This window comes from Dama dama, chromosome 30 (assembly GCF_033118175.1).
Source record: "Dama dama isolate Ldn47 chromosome 30, ASM3311817v1, whole genome shotgun sequence".
In the NCBI taxonomy this organism is placed as follows: domain Eukaryota; kingdom Metazoa; phylum Chordata; class Mammalia; order Artiodactyla; family Cervidae; genus Dama; species Dama dama.
In genome coordinates this window covers 80,764,963-80,788,127 of record NC_083710.1, presented here as the reverse complement: position 1 = coordinate 80,788,127, position 23,165 = coordinate 80,764,963, and the positions used below count along the sequence as shown (strand labels likewise).

At 40.5% G+C, this 23,165-nt stretch overlaps 1 protein-coding gene and 1 pseudogene across 1 annotated transcript in view; both read left to right on the top strand.

The window, feature by feature from the left end:
- Positions 1-23,165, top strand: part of NALCN (sodium leak channel, non-selective) — a 270,853-nt gene that overhangs the window by 177,392 nt on the left and 70,296 nt on the right. The window contains exons 16-18 of the mRNA XM_061133830.1: positions 946-1,082; positions 2,397-2,538; positions 20,714-20,787. Of these exons, the coding sequence (XP_060989813.1) occupies positions 946-1,082; positions 2,397-2,538; positions 20,714-20,787 (353 nt within the window). The remainder of the gene's footprint in view (positions 1-945; positions 1,083-2,396; positions 2,539-20,713; positions 20,788-23,165) is intronic.
- Positions 22,207-22,726, top strand: LOC133049123 (large ribosomal subunit protein eL21-like; annotated as a pseudogene).

Here is a 23,165-nt window from a genome sequence, read left to right as displayed (position 1 = left end):
TGGACAGCCGAGCCTTATATGGCATTGAATTTGGGATGTTCCCTCACAATGCTCATGGTCTCTCTGGCCAGTTTGGTTATCCCCACACGGTAGGAAGGAGGAGCTGCCGCCTCTGTTGTCTTTGTAAAGGCTTCCTTGGCCTCTCACGTTCATCTTCCCAGAAACCCAGGACAGACTGTCACTATAAAGTAAAAGCATATACCGCACAAAGGATAAGAAGTAGCTTTTGAAACATACTTCCCTAACCCCACCAAGAAAGACTGTCTGAATTAAAGTACTTTTTGACCTCTCAGCTCAGAATGTGTAATGTAAATCCACAGCTTCCATGAAACCTAATCTGTAGAAATATAAAAACAAACTAACAGAAGCAGAAATAAACAAATAATAAAACCATTTGCTTGTTAATCCCCAGATAGCTGATGGCGTGTAATTGAATAATTCCCAAGCATCTTTATAACTGCGTAGAAAACTCTGGCTTTATGTACCAAATGTGTTGTTTCCATTTTGAGTTTTTCTTTCATTAATCTGCTAAACTAAAAATGATTAGTTTCCTTGACATTTTCCCTCTTTCAAACATTACCACTTGGGATTTTCAATTTTTTTTTTTTTTTTATTCTTTTGATTTCTGTTTCCAGCACACATATTTATAAAACATTTTGCTGTTTAAATATGTTGGTGATAATGTCAGTCAACAATAAAAAAATCATGTTTGGGATGGAAAGGGGATTATGTTTCAGAGTAAAATAAACATTTTTCTTCTAATTTTATTTTTTCTGGCTTAGTTTTGGTTCCGTTTCTGTTTACTCAGAGCTCAGACTTTGAATACTTGATGGGGCTTTACTGCCACCTGCTGTTTCTTCATGTAATAACTCATTGTTCTTTGATTCAAATATTTTATAGACTCTGACATATAGATTCCCCCCTTTCCTCTTATTTTTTCTTTAGTTAAAGCAAAGTGAAGCAAATGCAGACACCAAGGAAAAGCTCCCTTTGCGACTTCGCATCTTTGAAAAATTTCCAAACAGACCGCAAATGGTGAAGATCTCAAAGCTTCCCTCAGATTTTACAGTTCCTAAAATCAGGTATTAAAGTATTTCTTACTTGTCTATCTCAATTACACTGTAGAACATTCATCTTAAGTCTGACTCATCCCTTTCAAACTCATGTGGGCGTGGCTTCTTTCTAAGTTATTACCCATGCTACTACCCTTCCTCTCTTAAAAACCATCGATCCCTTTAAGCAGTACATCCAGAGCAGAGCCGCCTGTTTTAGCCCGGGCAGGAAGACTGCAGACCGACCCCTGCTTCTCCCTGAGGCCGCTCCCCGGGAATGTGATGTCCCAGGGAACTGGTGCAGGTGGTCCAGCTTGCAAGGATGGTGCGTAGGTAGACATTGGCCTTTGACCCTCAACCATATCAGGATAAAATTGCCCCTGAAACCCTTCTGAGTTCACCTAAATGGAGAAATGACCACTGGCCAGGTTTCTGGATGACTGGGACAGCATTTGTTTAGAATGCCATGTCTGAGTACAATATACTTTGTCTCTGAGTTTTTTTTAAAAGAGGAACCATGGCATTTCATAGCCATACTAATATGATTTTATACCACCTTTGCCTTCAGGTTAAACACTTGTACTGCAGATGCTTTAAAACACTTATTTTTAATGTTTAAAGGAAATTCTTCCAGTTCTAGCTCAAAACTTACAAATATAATTAGAATAATGTCAGATATGACATTTTTATGTAACTACTTTTAAAAACAATTCTATGGGAAGGTTATAGAAGTATGAGACTGAAGATCATGCCATAAATTTAAAATTCAAATCAAAATATATTTGCACTTCTGATTTAAAAAAAACAAAATTTAAAACCTGAAAATACAAAGTATATAAAAGAGTCATAAATTAGATTCAAGATTAGCGGGTATTTGAAAAGATGTTATTTGAATTCTCCCCATGCCTTGGAGATCAGATGAAGTTTCATTTGAGTTATTTTGAGTCTTTAAGTGTAAAATTATCTCTCAAGCATTCTTACGATAAGTGAAAATTCAGAGAGATGAACTAAGATCTTATTACCACAATAAGATTCAAAAGATACCATTAATTATTGAATATTGTTGCATAAAAGTAATTTTAGGGACATGACTTTTTAAAAACAGGAATGACTAAAGATGCAGGAATTTTTCTCTAAATTAAACATTTTGCAAATAATATTTTCAATGAAATCTAAACACCTCTTTATCTTATTTTCTATGAACTTGTCTATGAACATGTCTTATTTTCTATGAACTTTTGTCACTGCTTTAACTTAGCTCCGGCAAATGCATCCTTGCAAAACGCCATCCCACCCCTTGCTCCTTGTCGTTAATAATGCTTGATGAATGTGTGCTTCTTAAAGGGAAAGTTTCATGAAGCAGTTTATTGATCGCCAGCAACAGGACACCTGCTGCCTCTTACGAAGCCTCCCGTCCACGTCTTCCTCATCCTGCGATCACTCCAAACGGTCTGCGATTGAGGACAACAAATACATTGACCAAAAAGTAAGAACCACTGTCTCAAAGAACCAGATTTTTCCTTAAGCCTTTGTTAGAGGGAAGGGCTTCCCAGGTGGCTCCGTGGTAAAGAATCTGCCTGTCAATGCAGGAGATGTAAGGGACCCCAGTTCACTCCCTGAGTCGGGAAGGTGCTCTGGAGGAAGACATGGCAACCCACCCCAGTGTTCTTGCCTAGTACATTCCATGGACAAGGGAACCTGGCAGGCTACAGTCCAGGAGGTCGCAGAGAGTCAGAGGCAACTGAGCGAACGAGGGATGGGGGTGTTAGAGAAAAGAGCCACAGCACGTAACTGGGCCCTGAAATCCTCCAGTCTCAGGAGAATAGTGAAGAAAATAATTTTAGCTGTTGAAGAGATCATTAAACCTAACCTTTGTAAATTTGGGAATTAAAAATTCACATTTCTATAAGTCAGCTTTTGAGCCTTGACATATGACAGCTGGGTGGCTTCCAGTAGGTTGACAGTCTTCCCAAACCTGCAGTTTTTCATGTGCAGAAGGAAGGGCTCTGAGCTCTCAAGTTCAGCCCAGGGTTAACGGTGGCCTGTACATTGCTTTCTGCAAAAGACCATGCTTATTCCAGTTATTGTGCCAGGGAGACTAACTAGAGCACGCTTCTCTAAAATTAGTCCCCAAAACTACCATTTATTGCGTTTACTAAGGCCTGTGGCAGGTATGTCTTTATCATTTGAGCTTCCCTGATGGATCAGATGATAAAGAATCTGCCTACAATGCGGGAGACGTGGGTTTGATCCCTGGGTCGGGAAGATCCCCTGGAGAAGGGAATGGTAACCCACTCCAGTATTTTGCCTGGAGGATCCCATGGACAGAGAAGCCTGGTGAACTATGGTCCACAGGGTTGCAAAGAGTTGAACACGACTGAGTGACTTTCACTTGTCATTTGAAAAGTAGATAGGGAATTTTTTTCCCAAATTCCACAGTTAGAAATGAAAAATGAATCACAGAGTTTGTGCAAGAGATTGCACATTAGAATTTATTTGCAAAAGCATCTGATTCAACTGCAAGTATTTCTCTTTTGGAACTCCTAGTTTCTCTTTTAACCCTTTAAATTGCTGCCACCGTTCTTCTGCAGCTTATCATCAAATACAGTAAGTCCTCTACAAATGGACAAGTTCTGTTCCAAGAGTGCACTCGTAAGTCCGGTTTGTTCTTAAGCCAACAAAATTAGCCTAGGCGCCCAACTAACACAGTCAGCTGTATTGTACTGTATTATAATAGCTTTATAACACCTTTCACAGATAATACATAAGAAACAAACACAAAAAATAAAGAAATACGTTTAATCTTATAGTACAGCACCTTGAAAAGTACAGTAGTGCAGTCCAACAGCGGGCACAGAGGGGCATCGAGTGAACAGGCGGGAGGAGCCCCTGACTGGAGGGAGGAGAGGAGCTGGGAGACGGCAGGGCTGGAGGGTGGTCGGGGATGGGAGATGGAGTGGGATGGGATGCGAGCTGCAGTCACTCATGCCCGATGCTGACGGAGTGCATGCTGGAATCTTTGAACTTTCTCCACTTGAAGGTTCATTTATAGGGGACTCATGGTTTATCTTTCTCTATTATTATGTGGACATAAATTACCAATTCCTTCACACTCCAAGGTTCTCTGTTTCTCCCCATTCTCCAAAGGTTACACTTCAGAGGATGTTTACTTATTCCTCTCCTCTTTTTCTCCCATCCCCTCTCAGAATGAAACAAACTTCTGCCGTTTATCACTGCCTCAATTCCCCAGTTCTCTGCTGTAGTTTAGTGATTTTATTCTCAGTGATGATGACGATGGGGCTTCCTTGGTGGCTCAGACAGTAAAGAATCTGCCTGCAGTGCAGGAGACCCTGCTTCAATCCCAGGGTCAGGAAGATCCCCAGGGGAAGGGAATGGCACCACACTCTGGTACTCTTGCCTGGAGAATCCCATGAACAGAGGAGCCTGGTGGGCTACAGTCCATGGGGTCACAAAGAGTTGGACACAACTGAGCGACTAACACACACATGATATTGATGTTGGTTTATCTTGTAGTATGTTTTTTCTCCAGGCTTCCCGGGTGACGCTAGTAGTAAAGAACCCACTTCCCAATACAGGAGACAAAAAGAGATGTAGGTTCAATCCCTGGGTTGGGAAGATCCCCTGGAGGAGGGCATGGCAATCCACTCCAGTATTCTTGCCTGGAGAATCCATGGACAGAGGAGCCTGGCAGGCTATATCCATGGGGTTGCAAAGAGTTGGACATGACTGAAGCGACTTTGCACACACACACACAAAGACTTGTACTCTTTTAAAAAAGGTTCTTATTAAACTTGTCATGTCTCTTTCCCCAGAGTTATGTTTGCTCATATTGTGTACATGGCTTAGAAGGAGAAACATTTCTATGTTGGTGGATAAGCCAGTGGGAAGACAATCGCCTGGTTTCCGCCGATCTGTCTGAAATTGCACTTTACATACAAAAACACAGATTGCCTTACTTTCTAAATTTATTTCAGAAGTGGATTTTAAGCCAGAGAATGTGCTGTGAAGCCCCAGTCTGGGCTGTGGTTATGACCTGCCCTTTCCAGGAAGGATGCTGACAGCTGATATCATTAGATGCCCACTTGACAAATCCACAGCTTGCTTTTTTTAAAAATCCCTACTAATGACATCCATTGGAAATATCAACACAAAATTGAAGTCTTTATCTCTGAAAATTTATTTTCTCTCTGAAAGGAAACATTTCCTGAACAGAATATTTTGAAATGGGTGAGAAAAAATAAAAGATCGGCGTGGGGGTAGGCTGGAGGGTGGGGGAGAAGGGACATCTGAAGGGAATTTGGAACATCTGTGAGTTCACCATCATCCCTGCCTCCCTGGGTGGTCTCTACCTTGAATTAGGTTGAAGAATTTCAAATGCCATCTCTGATCTGTTTAATGTCCTTATGTGTTTGCGGCTTCTTTTTATATTCTTGCTTAACTGTTACTTTTAACTATCTGAAAGTAAGAAAACAATTATAGCCTTATTCTGTAACCTGAGTCCCCTCATAATCCCCTAATATATAATGAACTAGCAAAGAGCCTGATCCTCGGGGGATCCAAGTCCCTCAGTTCTAAAGGGCCTGGAAACTTTGGGAGACTGCAGGCGGTCCCCATCTAGAAGGTCGGTTGATTCAAACACACAGGACATGGTCTTATACATGGAAAACCATCAGCAGTGCTTAAGTTGCCCTTCATCCCTCATTGGCCATATGTAGATAAGCTACAGTTAGAACAATATCGTTCATCTTTTTACAGCCTGCAACATCTGGAAAGTGGCACGTAGGGACCATTGTTCATCTGTTCATCTCAGCAGTAGCAAGCTGTTGTGACAGCAGAAAAAAAGTCTTCCCTGGGTGGCCACCCATTCTTAAAGCTTTGACTTTCCTTAGGCTTCTAGGAAAACAGACTTAATTCTTTCAAGATTCACTGTTTCCGGCTTAAGCTCCTGGTGCTCTTCATAAATACTTCGGATCTGTCATCCTTGAGGGCTTTGGGCCAGGGAAACGCAAGACAGAGAATCCCACTTAATGAATTGCAGTGATTAGAATTTATGGGAAGTATTCAGAAATCAAGGAGAAAGTAGCCTGGAATCTGTATTTTTAGGGTTTTTTGTTTGTCTTTTGGCTGTGCTTTGCAGCTTCTATGATCTTAGTTCCCCTACCAGGGATCGAACCTGCCTCCCCTGCATTGGAAGCACAGAGTCTTAACCACTGGAACACCAGGGAAGTCCTTGGTATCTGTTTTTTTTTAATATGGCAAACCTTTTTCATTTTTCTTAAGAAACCTCTAAAGCCACTTAAAAACAAAAATATACAAACACACAGCAAAATTCCTGAACAGAGCACGTCTCAGCAAGTGCTTGTAAATTTCTATTACATTCCAGCTGCCTTTGCAAACGCCAGTGTCCAGTGGAGAGCAAGGTCCTTGGCTCTGTGTGAAGAAACTCTCCCAGTTCTGGGGAAAACTCTGTTTTCCTCCAAAACAAGTATGAAATCAGAAGAAAATGAGAGGCTGGCTTTTGGTGCTTCTCATAAGGTGAACCAAGGAACAATGAAGTATTAATAAAACTTTTCTCCTAAAGATTACCTGTCAGGAGAAACTTCGGACTCCCTCTGCACTAGAGCAGCTTACTTTTTCTTGCCAAAGAAGACTGAGTCCCTAAGAACCTGGAAATCACAGGTTAAGGGGAAGACCTGACAACAACAGCCAGGAGGGTGAGGGTGGGCGTGTGTTTGATTAGACAGTGCAAGAAAGCAAAAGCACATGTTAAGCAAGATTTTCTCAAGTAATTATCCTGGCTTTGAACAACTGTAAGAAATTCCCATGGCAACCTCACTTTGCAGAGACCATGTTTTTTAAAATAGCCCTGTTTGATTACCTTTATCACATAGTTTAAAAATACCTGTCCTCCATAAGCAACGAGCAAACAAAAATCTAACATCTGTTGTGTGGCTTGATCAAATCCTGAAGGAAAAAGACAGCAGTGTGGTCCCACTTTTCCCTTGGGGTGAATGTCCTTCCAAACCCCATAGAAATGGGTTCCCAAGTGCCAATCCCCACATCTCTTACCCTTCCCTTTCCCCTACACACCCATGGGAATCTTCAAAGTGTTCCCTTTCTTCCCAATTAAAGGATAAACCTGCAGATCTTAAAGGATTCTTTCTAGTTTGCAAGCAGTAGAAAATCAGGTAGCAGTTTTCTACTCATTTTTCCCCTCTGTATTATTGAAATTCTGAGGAAGTCAACCCTGAATATTCATTGGTAGGACTGATGCTGAAGTTCCAGTACTTTGGCCAACTGATGGGAATAGCTGATTAATTAGGAAAGACCCTGATGCTGGGAAAGATTGAAGGCAGGAGGAGAAGGGGATGACAGAGGATGAGATAATCAGATAGCATCACCAACTCAATGGACATAAATCTGAGCAAACTTTAGGAGATAGCAAAGGAGAGGGAAGCCTGGTGTGGTGCAGTCCATGGGGATCACAAAGAGTTAGACACAACTTAGTGACTGAACAACAACAAATTATTGAAATTAAACCCTCAATTTCCTAAGTAGAGTGTTTGTTAATAATAATAACAATAAACTGAGACGCGAACTTGGCTTTCCGGGGGACCTGTTAGTAAAAGCAACCCGCTTAGTGCTCAGAAGTGAATCATCTCATCAACGTCAAGGTCTCCACCATGGCTGGATCTGAGGGACTGTCTTTGATGCACCTCTCTGATCTTTCTGACCTTCGGCCTTGGCTGGGGCGCCACTTCTGGGGTCAGAACCTCGTGTCTGGGGAACAGGAGGGCACATCCCAGGGTCATATCAGCAATCAGCATGCGACAGACGGAGCGATGAGGCTGTCCAGTCACGCTTGTGCCTCTGCATTTCCCAGAAAGTAATTGGAACCCGTGTGATAAAGACAGTGAGGATTTATTTCTCCAACAGCAGATAATGTCTGCTGTCTCCTGCTAAATGCATAGGAATTTCCATAATAAGCCTTCGTAATTAATAGCTAACACATGTACAAAATGAGGAGGAAAGTGAAAAAAAGCTAATTATTGCATTTCGTTTACCATTTTCATTTCCACAGGTCTTCAAGATTCACTCAGTCTTTCAACAAGCATTTATGGGAGGCCTATTACTTGTATGGCAGTCCTGTGGGCTATGGGAATTCACCAGTGAGTGGGATGCAAACTATGCCCTTGAACTCTGCCCTTTAGAATCTTTTAGTCTAATGGGGAGAAACACGTGTGAATGGATGAAAGTATAAGGACCCCATAAATCCTTCCTACCAGAGAAGGAAGATTGAGCAATAGAAGAAGTAGGTGCTCCAGGCAGAAGGAAGTATGTGGAAAGATATGGATAGTGTGATCTGCTGAATATAACTGATGGTGAGAAGCAAAATAGAAGAGTCATTAAGACCAGTAATACTGATTATGTGATGTAGGTGCCAACTCTTATCTAAACAGAGATCGTTGTTATTTTTAAGGTTTGTTACAAGAATTAAATAATTATATGTTAAATGCTTAGCATCATACCTGGCATAGTATGTGATATGCCTATCACAGTGGATAAGAAAAGTTACTTTAGGGACTTCCCTGGTGATCCACTGGTTAGAACCCAGTGCTTTCATTGCCAGGGCCCAGGTTCTATCCCTGGTTGGGGAACTAAGCTCTTGCAAGCCGCACACAGTGGCCAGAAAAGAAAGAAGAGGAAAAAGTTACTGTAATTAAACCATGCCATGAAGTCAGATTCAGCAAGTGCACTTACAGTCATCAATCAAGAAAATTTACTTTTACTTAAATTAACTTTAAGAGGTAGCAATCTAGCTGAGCACAATATATTAGTTACTGATTTATTTTTCTTATTGTCCATGAATCTGATTTTTTTTAAGTCTGACTTTTGATGATATTTCATTTGCTACCTGCATTGCCTATCCAGTGCCTTCATCTCTCAAGAAGTAAATTAAGTTATTCTGGAAAGGTTTACTGTTCACAAAGACTGGTTGATTGCCATCCAGCATTTTATAATTTTCTACATGATTATAGAGTGTTCAATGATTTGTTCCAGTAACTCTGCACATACTCAGCCTGATCTGTAATTTCCAGGGTGAACGTTAACTCACTTTAAAAAAAGAGAGAATAGCCTGTTTTCATCTTTCAGGCTTTTACTGAAAGAATTTTCTAAAATAATAGCTTAGCAACTCCGTAGTGCCATTCAAACCTCTCTCTGGGAGAAGACTGGGGCAGAGCATGATGCTACCACTAACCAGGGGCTTTATCACAAAGATACAAAGTAGTGTGGTCCCAGGGAGGGAAGAAGCGTGTTCATCAAACCCAAAATGAAAACCCTGCCAGTTCTCTCTGTAGCATATGAAAACTTTAGTAGATAATTGATGGCCCACGTATTCACAATAATAATGGAAAGGAAAGAAAAAAAGAAAAAATGCACCAATTAAATGAAAACTTTTTTTTTCCATTTTTATTGATCTTTGCAGTACATTTTTGAACTCAAATTAAAATACAGCTGCGATTTGCATGCATGATATTTACTTGACAGTCATTTCTTGGGGACTTTTATATGCAGTGTGCTCAGTCCTCCTAGATCAAAAACACATTTTCCTGCTTTCAGCTAACCTGAGAGGAGGGATTCCCTGTCAGTGATTTTCTTTTTTTGCAGAATAATTGATTGTGTGGTCATTTTTGGTTTGGAATTATATGTAATTTGTTTGCCTTCCTTGTGTTGTCGCTAAGTCGTGTCGGACTCTTCTGCAACCCCATGGACCGTAGTCCTCCTGTGTGTGAGTTAGTCACTCGACCCCATGGACTGTGGTCCACCACTCTCCCCTGTCCATGGGATTCTCCAGGCAAGAATACTGGAGTGGGTTGCCATTTCCTTCTCGGGGGATCTTCCTGACCCGCATGATCAAACCAGCATCTCCTGACTTGGCAGGCAGATTCTTTACCACTGAGCCACCGTGGAAGCCCTTCATGCATATTTATTTGGGATCAAATGTAAATCAGTCTAAGGACTTCCCTGGCGGTGCAGTGACTGAGACTCTGCATTCCCAATGCAGGGGGCCTGGGTTTGATCCCTGGTCAGGGAGCTAGATCCCACATGCTCCAACTAAAGGTCAATAAATAAATAAAAGACTTTTTAAAAAAGTTAATCAATCTATATTATACATAATATAGAAAGATTTTGATCAAGTATTTTCAGTGCCGTCTGAGAGAGCTGACACTGACACTAAACCTACCTTTGAAATTTACATTTTGCTGTAATTTTAAAATATTCTTCCCTTTTGAGGATACTTGTACTTACAAATTTTATTTTCCTTGAAGTCTCAATGTGTTACAGTTGGTGCTCCTGCTGACATTCTTGCTCTTTGGCTCTGAAGTTCAAATACAGTTGAATTGTAATTGGAGACCAAGGACTGTTCCGTGTACTATCAGAGTGCCATGGGTTTTAAATTCACAAACAGCTGTTTGGGTAAAAGCATCTGAGATTTTCTCCCAGAATCATAAATCCACTCATTTTTAACATCTCTGCAGATTTTCAGTCTTTGTCTTTCTGTTTATACCAGTGTGTGTGTGTGTGTGTGTGTGTGTGTAACTTAGCCATGAAATAGTCATTTTGCTTTTTCCTATATAATCTAAATCTACGCAGCACATGCTGTGTTTTCTTACTAGTTAGCACTGTATATTGTGCATGCAGTTGTGCTAAGTCACTTCAGTTGTGTTCAACTGAACACCAGGCTCCTCTGTCCTTGGAATTCTCCAGGCAAGAATACTGGAGTGGGTTGCCATTTCCTTCTCCAGGGGATCTTCCCCACCCAGGAATCAAACCCAAGTCTCCAGCATAACCAGCTGAATTCTTTATCACTGAGCCACCCGGGAAGCCCAATTCTGTCCACATACATCTATGTGTATATTCTAACTTTCATGCCTGGTGTTTTCTCGAGATTCAGAATTTACATTATTGAAATAGCTTAAGATCAGAAATCTTGACCCATCATCTAAAATCTCCTTTTTACAAAAACCACATTTAAGACATTTTTCAAACCTTCCTGACTTGCTACTACAATGATATTCACCTTTATATACACTGTAATAGGTCTATTTTAACCTTGCTACACTGACACTAGTCACCTTTAATTTTATTTTTTCCTTTCTAAGCATAATGTCGATTCTTCAAAAAAAGTTTATTTTATGGAAGGAAACATCTTGCCATGCACAGGATCTGTCATATGCACTTTGGGATTAATTTTCAGTTCACAGGTGCATGAAAAATTCAAATACAGATAAATGAGATCCCATCTTCAACCTGTATAATTTTAAGTAATTGCTTATTTCTAATTACTATATTTTATGTAGGAGACTTATTCAATAAAGTGGTTCATTACAGTAATTATACTACACTTTTCCCGCAGAATGACATTCATCAAGGCTTGCTCATTGGACCATGGTTTGGGGCTAATGGGTGTGTTTTTATAAATGCTTTCCCACTTAATATCAATCTGTCAACATTTTCTAAGTGAGAAAAGAAAACTAAGGCCTCTCAAACTTTTTCCCACTTAGCAACAGAAATGTATTGTTAACAACTCCAAAACAGAAAAGTTAGTTGAATGTTATAATATTTGTGGTTTTCTTTCTCAAATAAATATTAGTGGCTCCATTTTGAAGGTTACTACAGTGAAAGATGGCTCTTTAGATCTAAGCAAGGAGCGCCCCGAAGGAATCTAATATTCCCTGATAGGCCTGTGTTTACTTCCATTTGATTAAATAAATTGAATTAATGTTCCAATTAGCTAAAAGTTGTGACGGATCCCTGATTTTAAAATTCAGTAAATGTGAAATATAAATCCTGTAAACCATCCTGACTCTAATGGGTTAGAAAGGTCATTGATCTCTTTTAATGCTTCATGGTTGTTATTCTGAAAGATCAATTATGCTTACACAGAACAAAGGAAGAATTTGGCTAGTTAAGATTTTGCATTAGGAGTTGGGACAAGAGCACATTGTACGTGTAAACCAAATCTTTCAACTCAAGCAAACAATGTTTTATTACAGTAGAGCTTTCAAAATGCTTTTTAATTTTTCTTTTATTTAATACTGCTTTATAATATGATACTTTGCATAGGCCTCATGATATAGTAAAAAAAACCATACAATCCAGAACTCTGCAATAATAATAATTCTGCAATCTATTATCTGAGTAACCTTAGAGAACCTAATTTCTGTAAACCTCAGATCTCTCATCTGTTAAAATAAGAGAGAAAGAGAGATAATAATACCTACCTATGAGGATTAATTTGAAGATTAAGTTTAAAATATGTAATATAGTACCTCACCATATGATCAAAGAGCCAAAGAAATGAATAAGGATTTAGTGGATTTGAAATACACAGTTTACCAGTTTCATGTTATGACCATTTATACAATTCCTCATTCAGTGACTAAAGAATATACATTCTGATTCAAGAACACATGAATGATTTACGGAACATGACCACTTACTACACTATGAAGGAATTCTGAAGAGAAACCAAATCAGTATGTTAGGCATTATTTGACCAACATAGAAAAAAGTTAGAAACTAAATAATGACTACAAAAAAAAATACCCACACATTTAGATATTTTAAAACCACTTCCAAATAACTGAGGGAGTATGGAGGAATCCACCATGGGAAAAAAAGCATCTAGAACTGAAAAATAATGAATGTTGTATACATCAAACTTGTGAGAAGTAACTAAAGGCATTTTTAGAGGAAAAATCATGGCCTTGAATGCATATTTAGTAAAGGAATAAGTGCTGACATTAATCTTCCAAGTATTTAACTCAAGTATTTAGAAAAGAATCAACCAGGAACATAGTTAAGACAGCAGGGGAGAAATAATAAAGCTAAAAGCAGACACTAATTGAACAGGAGAAAAAGAATCAATAAATAGTGTCAATAAAACTGTGTTCTTTTAAAAGACTAATAGAAATGATAAATCTGCACAACTCAACAAGAGAAAATTAAGGCGCTTTCTGGGAAAATGACACAGACATTGGCACAGTTTCTTACTCTCCTATAATTCCCACATGAACATAAACAGAATGCCTATATAATACACCAGAAGTCTATAAACAATATTTACAACACACCAACGTAAGCCACAAACTCTAGATAAAAGCAGATTCAGGCAAACCAATAGCCACATGTTTTGCACGGTACCTTAGTCTGTTTGAGCTGCTATAACAGCATATGACAGATTGGGTGGCTTAAACAGCAAACATTTATTTCTCATAGCCCTAGAGGCTGGGAAGTCCAAGATCAAGGTGTCAGTAGAGTCAGCGGTTGCTTTCTTGCTGTGTCTTCGCCTGGTAGAAGAGGGAAGGACATCTTTTTCTGGTCTCATAAGGACACTCATCCCCTCCTAGGCTCTCTATCTTCATGACCTACTCTAAACCTGATTGCCTTCCAAAGGCTTCTCTTCTAATAGCGTCACACTGGGGTGAGGACTTCAGCATATGAATTTGGGAGGGAGACAGAAACATTTTATCAGTAAAAAGGGATGTTGGTGCCTGTAAGGGAAGAAGCCAAGGTTAGTTACAGGGCATCTAGTGCTTCTGGGAACAGGCAGGTACCCTCTTCCTTCCACACTGAAGGAAAAACATCCAGGAGTGGGGTCAAAAATAACAAGAGTGGTCAAGGAGAAAGCAGACCCAGATAAAGTTGGTGCTGGCAGGAGGGAGTGGAAACAACCAGGAAATCCCAGAAATAAAGCTGCCACATGTGATCCCTATTTGCACACAGAAGAGGAAGCTCTGAAATTAGGAGAGAAATATTGGAAGTAGAGGAAAATAAGTTTTGCCTGAAATTGAGCAACCAAAAACCATCAAAGTCAAGTTTCATAAAAAAGTTACACGTAAAAGATTATAAGGAAGAGAATGGTGTCCTGTGGACCACAAAAGCTACCCTAAAGACACTCACAATGAGCTCAAACTGTGCTAACTATTGTAAAATAAGTGAAAAAATGTTACACATCACACAAGGTTAGGAAAGCAACCTAATTAAGAATTAGGAAAATTCGTATGTAAGGTGCTAGGACTCAGGAGAGAACTGTAAATAAAAGCGATGAAGACTAAATTAGAAGGAACATAACCTGATTGCATACATCAGTTGGTGCTTTAAGAGAAAAAGAAAGTGAAGGAGTGGCAATTGTAAGAAATCAGGAAAAAATGAAGAAAGAGATTGAAATGATTTAAAAGAAAATTGCAGACGGAAGAAAGTGAAACATGTCCTACATCTGTATCTTAGGAGTCCCAAAAGAGGAAAGCCAAAGCAATAGAATAGAAGAAGTACTCACGTTTTCTGAAATACAAAAAGATTTGAAAGTATGTATTGAAAGCATACATCATTTATTCAAAAACATTAATCATGAATGACCAGAAATAAGACCTATTCCAGATAAATTACAGGATCTTAAATTTTTTTAAAAATCTAGCTCAAAATAAACAAGTGATTTAAAAAGAAAAGGACATTTAGATTCCCGTCAGCCTTTTCAGCAGCAATGCTTTGTGTCAGAAGAAAATAGAGGGACATATAGGATGCTCAGAGAGAGTGTATGTGATCTAGGTTTTCTAATAACTGAGAAAATTGACTTTCAAGATGTAAGAATGTAAGTAATGTACGAGGTAAGTACTACTGTGCCCATGAGCCTTTCCTGAGAGACCCACTAGAAAACATACGGCAGACAAGCATTACTCCAAAAAGACTGCTCGTTTTCGTCATTTCAGGTGCCTGTCAGTATCTTCTCCAGCCAGAAGAGGGCACTGCAGAGCAGCGTAGCTCTGAGTTCCCGATGCTTAGAGCCTGTCCTTGGCTGAAAGAACTGTGCAAGGCTTTCCTAAAGAAATCAAATGACTAGATCATCCCTATATAGGCCTTCTTTATTTGCAGAAAAAAACAACAGTTTCTAAATACATGTCAAGGCTAAAAGATATAGATACATAAATAAAGAGAGAGATATGCAGATACCTACATAGATCTATGCAATTCTCTATATCTGTATCTATAGAAGATCTAGGTATCTTCTTTCTTCTGTCAGGAATCTCCCAAAGTTGAATTGAAGTTATTCTATTATAGTATTTATTCTTATAGTTTATCCTGCTCTTAGTTTTAAAACCAATTCTCAGGGACTCCTTGGTATGAATTAAAAATGTATTCTGACACTTTTATGTATAGAACGGATGAGTAATAAGGACCTGTTGTTTAGCCCAGGGAACGCTACTGTATGCCCTGTGGTGATCTAAATGGGAAAGAAATCCAAGGAAGAGGGGATGTATGTACGGGTGTAGCTGGTTCACTTTCTGTACCACAGAAACTAACATTGTAAAGCAACTGTACTCCAATAAGAAAAATAGAGTATTCTGTTTTGTTCAGTTCAAGTTTAGGACAAAGGAGATTTGGAGGCTCTTTAGAAATCATTTAGAAATCTCTGGGCTTCCCTGGTGACTCAGACGGTAAAGAATCTGCCTGCAATGCAGAGACCCGGCTTCAGTCCCTGGATTGGGAAGATCCCCTGGAGGAGGGCATGGCAGCCCACTCCAGTATGCTTGCCTGGAGAATCCCATGGACAGAGGAGCCTGGCGAGCTACAGTCCATGGGGGTCACAGAGAGTCGGACACGACTGAGTGACTAACTCACTTTTCTTTAGAAATCATGGGCAGTGCAGAAATAATTGTATAAACCGTAGAACAGATACTGTCTACAGTTTCTGCGAAGGTGTCTCCCAACATGAAGAGCACTGTTTTAAGTGTCTGCTGCCCAATTCCAGGGCCTGTAGCTGGGTGACTGAGTTCAGACCATAATCTTACACTAAGGGAAAGACATAGCCAAGGCCTGTCTTTGTCCTTTGAAGATGAAACACGAGTTGTGGGGTCCACAGTCCTTTCCTGAAACTCGGCTCGTCAGGACCTCCACGGCCTGGGCCCTTCCGTGACTGTGTGAACACCTTCCACTGGGTCTGCTGTCTCCAAAGGGACTCCACTCAATGTTCCTAAGGAGATGTGCTGTTAAATCAATGCCCAAAGTCACCTGTCAGTCGAGGGGATAAAATGTAGGAAAGCTTTATGACTTGATCGCAGCAGACAGGCTTTTGTGTGTTATCCTGAAAATGTAATTTTTCAACAAAATGACTTCCACTCTTGTTTCCGTGTCTATACGTTAATGTATTCTCCCAAGAGTTCTAGTAAATAATGAAACCAGCTCCATCTTTCATTACTGAGAACAGATGAGTATGCTGCCTCTCCTCACATGAGAGAAAGTGATGCTTCCCTTCGTGACGGGTCTGCCCTGACGCAGGACAGTTCTGTTGCTTGTGGCGATGTCCTGAAGGTTGTCAGTTATGCGGGGATGACCAGCGCTTTCCCAGCTCCTGCCATGTGGCCGTGCGGGTTGACATGACCGCCTCTGTTTCTAGGTTTGTCTGCAGCCTGGGGCCCTGTGACTTTGTACCTCAACTTACTCATCTTTTGTTCAGCAGACCCTGGATGGTCTATCTTTCTCTGAATACAATTGTTCAGTCTCCTGCTTGATCGTCTTCCCCCAACTTTGTTTGAAGCACATTATGCCTTATAGTATTTCCTCCACTCGCCTTGCTGAAACGGCCACCTCACTCAGCACTTAAACGGATAGTTTGCACCAAATTAATCTGCCGTGTGCACACATTTCCAACTTGAACCTTTACGCACTGCCTCCTTTGCCTGTAGAAATCTTAACCAGCCTCCAGGCCTAGTACGACTTCTACTTCTTCAGTCGAGCCTTTGCTAACTATTTCAGACACGCCTAGTTCTCCCCGACCCATAACCTTACCACCGCTTCTCATTCTTTCCTATGGTGCATATCACCTAAGACTTTGGTAACTACTGTATCCTGCTTTTTTCTGATAATCTCATGTGTCACAGCCTTGTCGTCACAGTTACTCCCCTACATACCAACCTTCAAGGTGCAGACTTTCACAGGTGCGCGCGTGTGTTCGCATATCCGGTCACGTAGGTTAGTTCGCGTGTCTGGTGGGCTGCGTTGGGCGTGGGCGTCCTCTGCAGGTGACTGTGCTTTTCTGTGCCTTGCTGCACAGGACTGTGTAGAGTCCAGCGATGCCGTGTCTTTATTTCTGGCCTGTTCGCTCGGTGCCAGCCCCTGTATGCCGTATACTGCACTGATGTATTTTTCAAGGTGCGTGCATGCGTGCTTAGTCGCTTCACTCCTGTCTGACTCTCGGTGTCACCACGGACTGTAGCCCGCCAGGCTCCTCTGTCCATGGGGTTCTCCAAGCAAGAATACTGGAGTGGGTTACCATGCCCTCCTCCAGGGGATCGTCCAACCCACAGATCGAACCTGGGCCTCCTGCATGGCAGGTGGACTCTTTACCGCTGAGCTACCAGGGAAGCCCTAGTTTACAAGGTTCTACATTGTAAAGATTACAAGTGTTCTCTTTATTTTTCGTGTTTGTTTCTTACATACTATTTGTGTGAAACATATTGTAAACCTATTACAGTACAGTGCAGCCGGTTGTGTTAGTTGGGGGCCTCAGCTAACTTTGCTGATTGTTGTTCAGTCGCTCAGTCGTGTCTGACTCTTTGCGACCCCGTGGACTGCAGCACATCAGGCATCCCTGTCCTTCACCATCTCCCAGAGCTTCCTCAAACTCATGTCCACTGAGTCAGTGATGCCATCCAGCCACTTTATCCTCTGTCATGCCCTTCTCCTCCTGGCTTCAGTCTTTCTCAGAATCAGGGTCTTTTCCAGTGGGTCGGCTCTTTGCATCAGGTGGCCAAAGGATTGGCACTTCAGCCTCAGCATCAGTCCTTCCAGTGAATATTCAGGACTGATTTCCTTTAGGATTGACTGGCTTGATCTCCTTGCAGTCCAAGGGACTCTCAAGAGTCTTCTCCAACACCACAGTTCAAAAGCATCAATTCTTTGGTGCTCAGCCTTCTTTATGGTCCAGCTCTCACATGCATACATGACTACTGGAAAAACCACAGCTTTGACTTTGGACACAGTCCAACTTTGTTGGTCTTATGAACAAACTGGACTTACAAACATACTCTTGGAACAGAATGGTATATAGGAGACTTACCGTATAACTAGGCTTTTTGGAGTCTGGTAAGCAAGACCTCAGGTTCTGAGTAACTCTTTATCTCCAATAGTCGCTGAAATCATACTAAGGACTCAGTAAATCTAGTCTAATCTATTGATCCAAATGCACAGGGCTAGGAGGCAAGGATATACAATGGAAAAAAGACAACCTCTTTAACAAGTGGTGCTGGGAAAACTGGTCAACCACTTGTAAAAGAATGAAACTAGAACACTTTCTAACACCATACACAAAAATAAACTCAAAATGGATTAAAGATCTAAATGTAAGACCAGAAACTATAAAACTCCTAGAGGAGAACATAGGCAAAACACTCTCCAACATAAATCACAGCAAGATCCTCTATGACCCACCTCCCAGAATATTGGAAATAAAAGCAAAACTAAACAAATGGGACCTAATGAAACTTAAAAGCTTTTGCACTACAAAGGAAACTATAAGCAAGGTGAAAAGACAGCCCTCAGATTGGGAGAAAATAACAGCAAATGAAGAAACAGACAAAGGATTAATCTCAAAAATATACAAGCAACTCCTGCAGCTCAATTCCAGAAAAGTAAATGACCCAATCAAAAAATGGGCCAAAGAACTAAACAGACATTTCTCCAAAGAAGACATACAGATGGCTAACAAACACATGAAAAGATGCTCAACATCACTCATTATCAGAGAAATGCAAATCAAAACCAATGAGGTACCATTACACGCCAGTCAGGATGGCTGCTATCCAAAAGTCTACAAGCAATAAATGCTGGAGAGGATGTGGAGAAAAGGGAACCCTCTTACACTGTTGGTGGGAATGCAAACTAGTACAGCCGCTATGGAAAACAGTGTGGAGATTTCTTAAAAAACTGGAAATAGAACTGCCATATGACCCAGCAATCCCACTTCTGGGCATACACACTGAGGAAACCAGATCTGAAAGAGACACGTGCACCCCAATGTTCATCGCAGCACTGTTTATAATAGCCAGGGCATGGAAGCAACCTAGATGCCCATCAGCAGATGAATGGATAAGGAAGCTGTGGTACATATACACCATGGAATATTACTCAGCCATTAAAAAGAATTCATTTGAACCAGTCCTAATGAGATGGATGAAGCTGGAGCCCCTTATACAAAGTGAAGTAAGCCAGAAAGATAAAGAACATTACAGCATACTAACACATATATATGGAATTTAGAAAGATGGTAACGATAACCCTATATGCAAAACAGAAGAAGAGACACAGATTACAGAACAGACTTTTGAACTCTGTGGGAGAAGGTGAGGGTGGGATGTTTCAAAAGAACAGCATGTATATTATCTATGGTGACAGATCACCAGCCCAGGTGGGACACATGAGACAAGTGCTCGGGCCTGGTGCACTGGGAAGACCCAGAGGAATCGGGTGGAGAGGGAGGTGGGAGGGGGGATCGGGATGGGGAATACGTGTAAATCTATGGCTGATTCATATCAATGTATGACAAAACCCACTGAAATGTTGTGACGTAATTAGCCTCCAACTAATAAAAATAAATAAATAAAAAAAAAATAAATAAATAAATAAAAAGATTAAAAAAAAAAAGAAATTAAAAAAAAAAAAAACAAATGCACAGGGCTTTGTCCGAGTACTGTCTGTGGTCTGCACTGCACCTCCTTGTTCCTGGATCTTTCCAGGCTGCTGTGCCTCTCTCTTCTTCCTCTGCCCATTTCCCACCCTCTCTGGCTCATGAATACGTGTCACCAATTGCCTTCTGCAACTATGAAGCTGAGTTTGGGGAGTGTATCTTCTGGTTTGTAGCCAGCCTCCAGGGTTGTTTTTTCTCGTCCTTCCCCCTGGAATAATTTCATCATTGTCAACAAGGAAGAAACCTTGAAAGTTCATCTCATGTTTGTCTCCATGTCTATAGGCAGAAAAAGCTCCTAAACTCATTATTCAGATTAGGATTGGGTCACAGACCAGGAACCTGAATCAGGCGTGATGTGGATTAGGGGACATTTTACTGAAAGATGGCAGTAGGGGTCCAGTAGTCATTGCAACCTTGAATTCTTTGGAAACTGAAAAGCCTGTGTGGTTGGAAGGAGTGCTCGGATGTGTCTGACTCCTCCTCTGTCCATGGAATTTTCCCGGCAAGCATACTGAAGTGAGTTGCCCCTTCCTCCTTGAGGGGATCTTCCTGACACGGGGATTGAACCCACATCTCCTGCATCTCAGAGGGTTTCTTTATCACTGAACTATCGGGGAAGCCAGATGTAAGGACATTTTATTACCAATGAGTGCAACCAGTGTGTTACCCCCATAGCTGTGACATGTGGCTGAAAAAGCTTGTTTGCAGTTATGTTCAAATAAAGTAGGGGCAGAAATTAAAATTAAATGATAGAATCAATCATATGATGGTGCTTCAGTGAAAACATTCACGCCTCATGTTTTAATAGTGTAGCTATTTCTTGTATGTAATGATCTGTTGGTATGTTTCCCCTTTACATTCTGAAACTAAAGTCACACTCATAATTTTACAGCTTCGCAAGTCTGTCTTCAGCATCAGGGCAAGGAACCTTCTAGAAAAGGAGACTGCAGTCACGAAAATCTTAAGGTAACACCATTTAACATGGATACACAATTAAACACAAGCAGGATTATATGAAACAAGAAAAAAGCTGTTTTATTAAGTAATGAACTAATTTTCTGAGTATTCATGTACACTTCTGCTAGAAAGTTGGTTTGGGTAACTGTGTGCTTAGAAATAATGTCAAACACATCATTGATGTCTTGAAAAAGTAATATTTTACTGACTCAATTGGTCCTTTTCTCTTTCATGCACTTAAACGTAAATTTTAAGTACAGACAATGGCAAATGATGGAAATGATTTCTCCTTACAAGTATTATGTCTTTTGTGATGTCTAAAGGACAGATCACAATCTAAGGGGAGAATGGTAGGGAAAGCTTTCTGTATTTTTAATTTGAGTCACAAAACCCAAAATTTGTATTCTTTGTCATTCGAGAAGAACTCTGCCCAAAGTGTGAAATGAGTGGCCGACTTCTGCTGCTGTTGTTACTTATCAGCTCTGAGAACAGGGTTATGATCGCAGTAAACTGTAGCTACCTCTGTATTTTATGCGTGTGAGCTATATGCAAACCAAAGAATTCTGGTCTTTAAAAGCATGTTCCATATATTAACTAATTCATTTTGTTTTGCTTTAGGATCCCTCTGTGTCCTACTGGTGGGATTCCGTTAATAGAATGGGATTGGGAAGATGGAGTATTATTGTTTTAAAAAATCCTTTAAAAAATAAGTTAACTTATATATGAGTGCTGCATGCTTAATTCCTCGGTCGTGTCCGACTCTTCGTGACTCCATGGACTGCAGCCTGGTCTGTAGCCCCCAGGCTCCTCTGTCCATGGGACTTCCCAGGCAGGAGCACTGGAGTGGGTTGCCATCCCCTTCTCCAGGGGATCCTCCCAACCAGGGAATCGAACCTGCATCTCCTGTGTCTCCTGCCTTACAGCAGGTCCTTTACTCCCCGAGCCATCGGGGAAGCCCTGACTTACGTATAGTACCTATTAAGCGTTCACTTTATGTTCACCTATGTATGAACACAAATCACCAAATTAGAGCATAATTCCTAAAACTAGATACTCTGTCAGGTGGGTTCATAGAAGCTTAAACCTAAATATTATAGATGCTTGAAACTAAAGCTTAAATAGATAAATATGACATATAACAGGTCAGTTATTTCTTAAGTGTGGTAAAGTTGGGGGTAAAGAGATGATTAAGTAGAATATGAATTTTTAAAAATTTTATAATTATGTATTAATGTTAATAAATATAGAAGAATTAATACCACAGATAAAATGGTATTAAATAATACATACCATTAAATAAGGTGATCATGATTTATTGATTTACTAAAATCAGTGTATATCTAAAATCCAGGTAAGAATCAATAGCATATCCATTTAGAATGCTTATACAGCTTTTTGGCCGGAACCGCCATCTTCCAGAAATTCACCAAAATGACCAACACAAAGGGAAAGAGGGGCACCTGCTACATGTTCTCTAGGCCTTTTAGAAAACATGGAGTTGTTCCTTTGGCCACATACATGCGAATCTACAAGAAGGGTGATATTGTAGATATCAAGGGAATGGGTACTGTTCAAAAAGGAATGCCCCACAAATGTTACCATGGCAAAACTGGGAGAGTCTACAATGTTACCCAGCATGCTTTTGGCATCATTGTAAACAAACAAGTTAAGGGCAAGATTCTTGCCAAGAGAATTAACGTGCGTATCGAGCATATTAAGCACTCTAAGAGCTGAGATAGCTTCCTAAAACGTGTGAAGGAAAATGATCAGAAAAAGAAGGAAGCCAAAGAGAAAGGGACTTGGGTTCAGCTGAAGCGCCAGCCTGCTCCACCCAGAGAAGTACACTTTGTGAGGACCAATGGAAAGGAACCTGAACTGTTGGAACCCATTCCCTATGAATTCATGGCCTGAAGGGTGTAAAAATAAAGACCTGGACTGTACAAATGTTTCTCTTAATTGAGTAGAGGTGTTGTGTCCAAATTCAGTGGGTGACATCTTTTCAAAGTTAGTGTTTTTTCTTCCTTAAAGATGTAAGATAGTTTGTTATTCAGTATGCTACAAATATTATTTTAAAAAAAAAAGAATGCTTATACAAGCATGTAATTTTAATGCTGTTTTCTGAACTATACCTTGAAGTATCAGGAAAGAAAACTGAGTGAGCTACTTAAGCATATTTTCTAAGACCGTGTTATAAAGTAACATGATCACTGTAAAAATATAAGCATTTGGAATATAATTTATTGGTGCATGTATTACACAGAAGAAAGAAAGTAAGAAATGGGCTTCCCAGGTGGCTCAGCAGTAAAGATTCTACCTGCCAGTGAAGGAGACACGAGTTCGATCCCTGGGTCGGGAAGACCTCCTGGAGGAGGAAATGGCAGCCCACT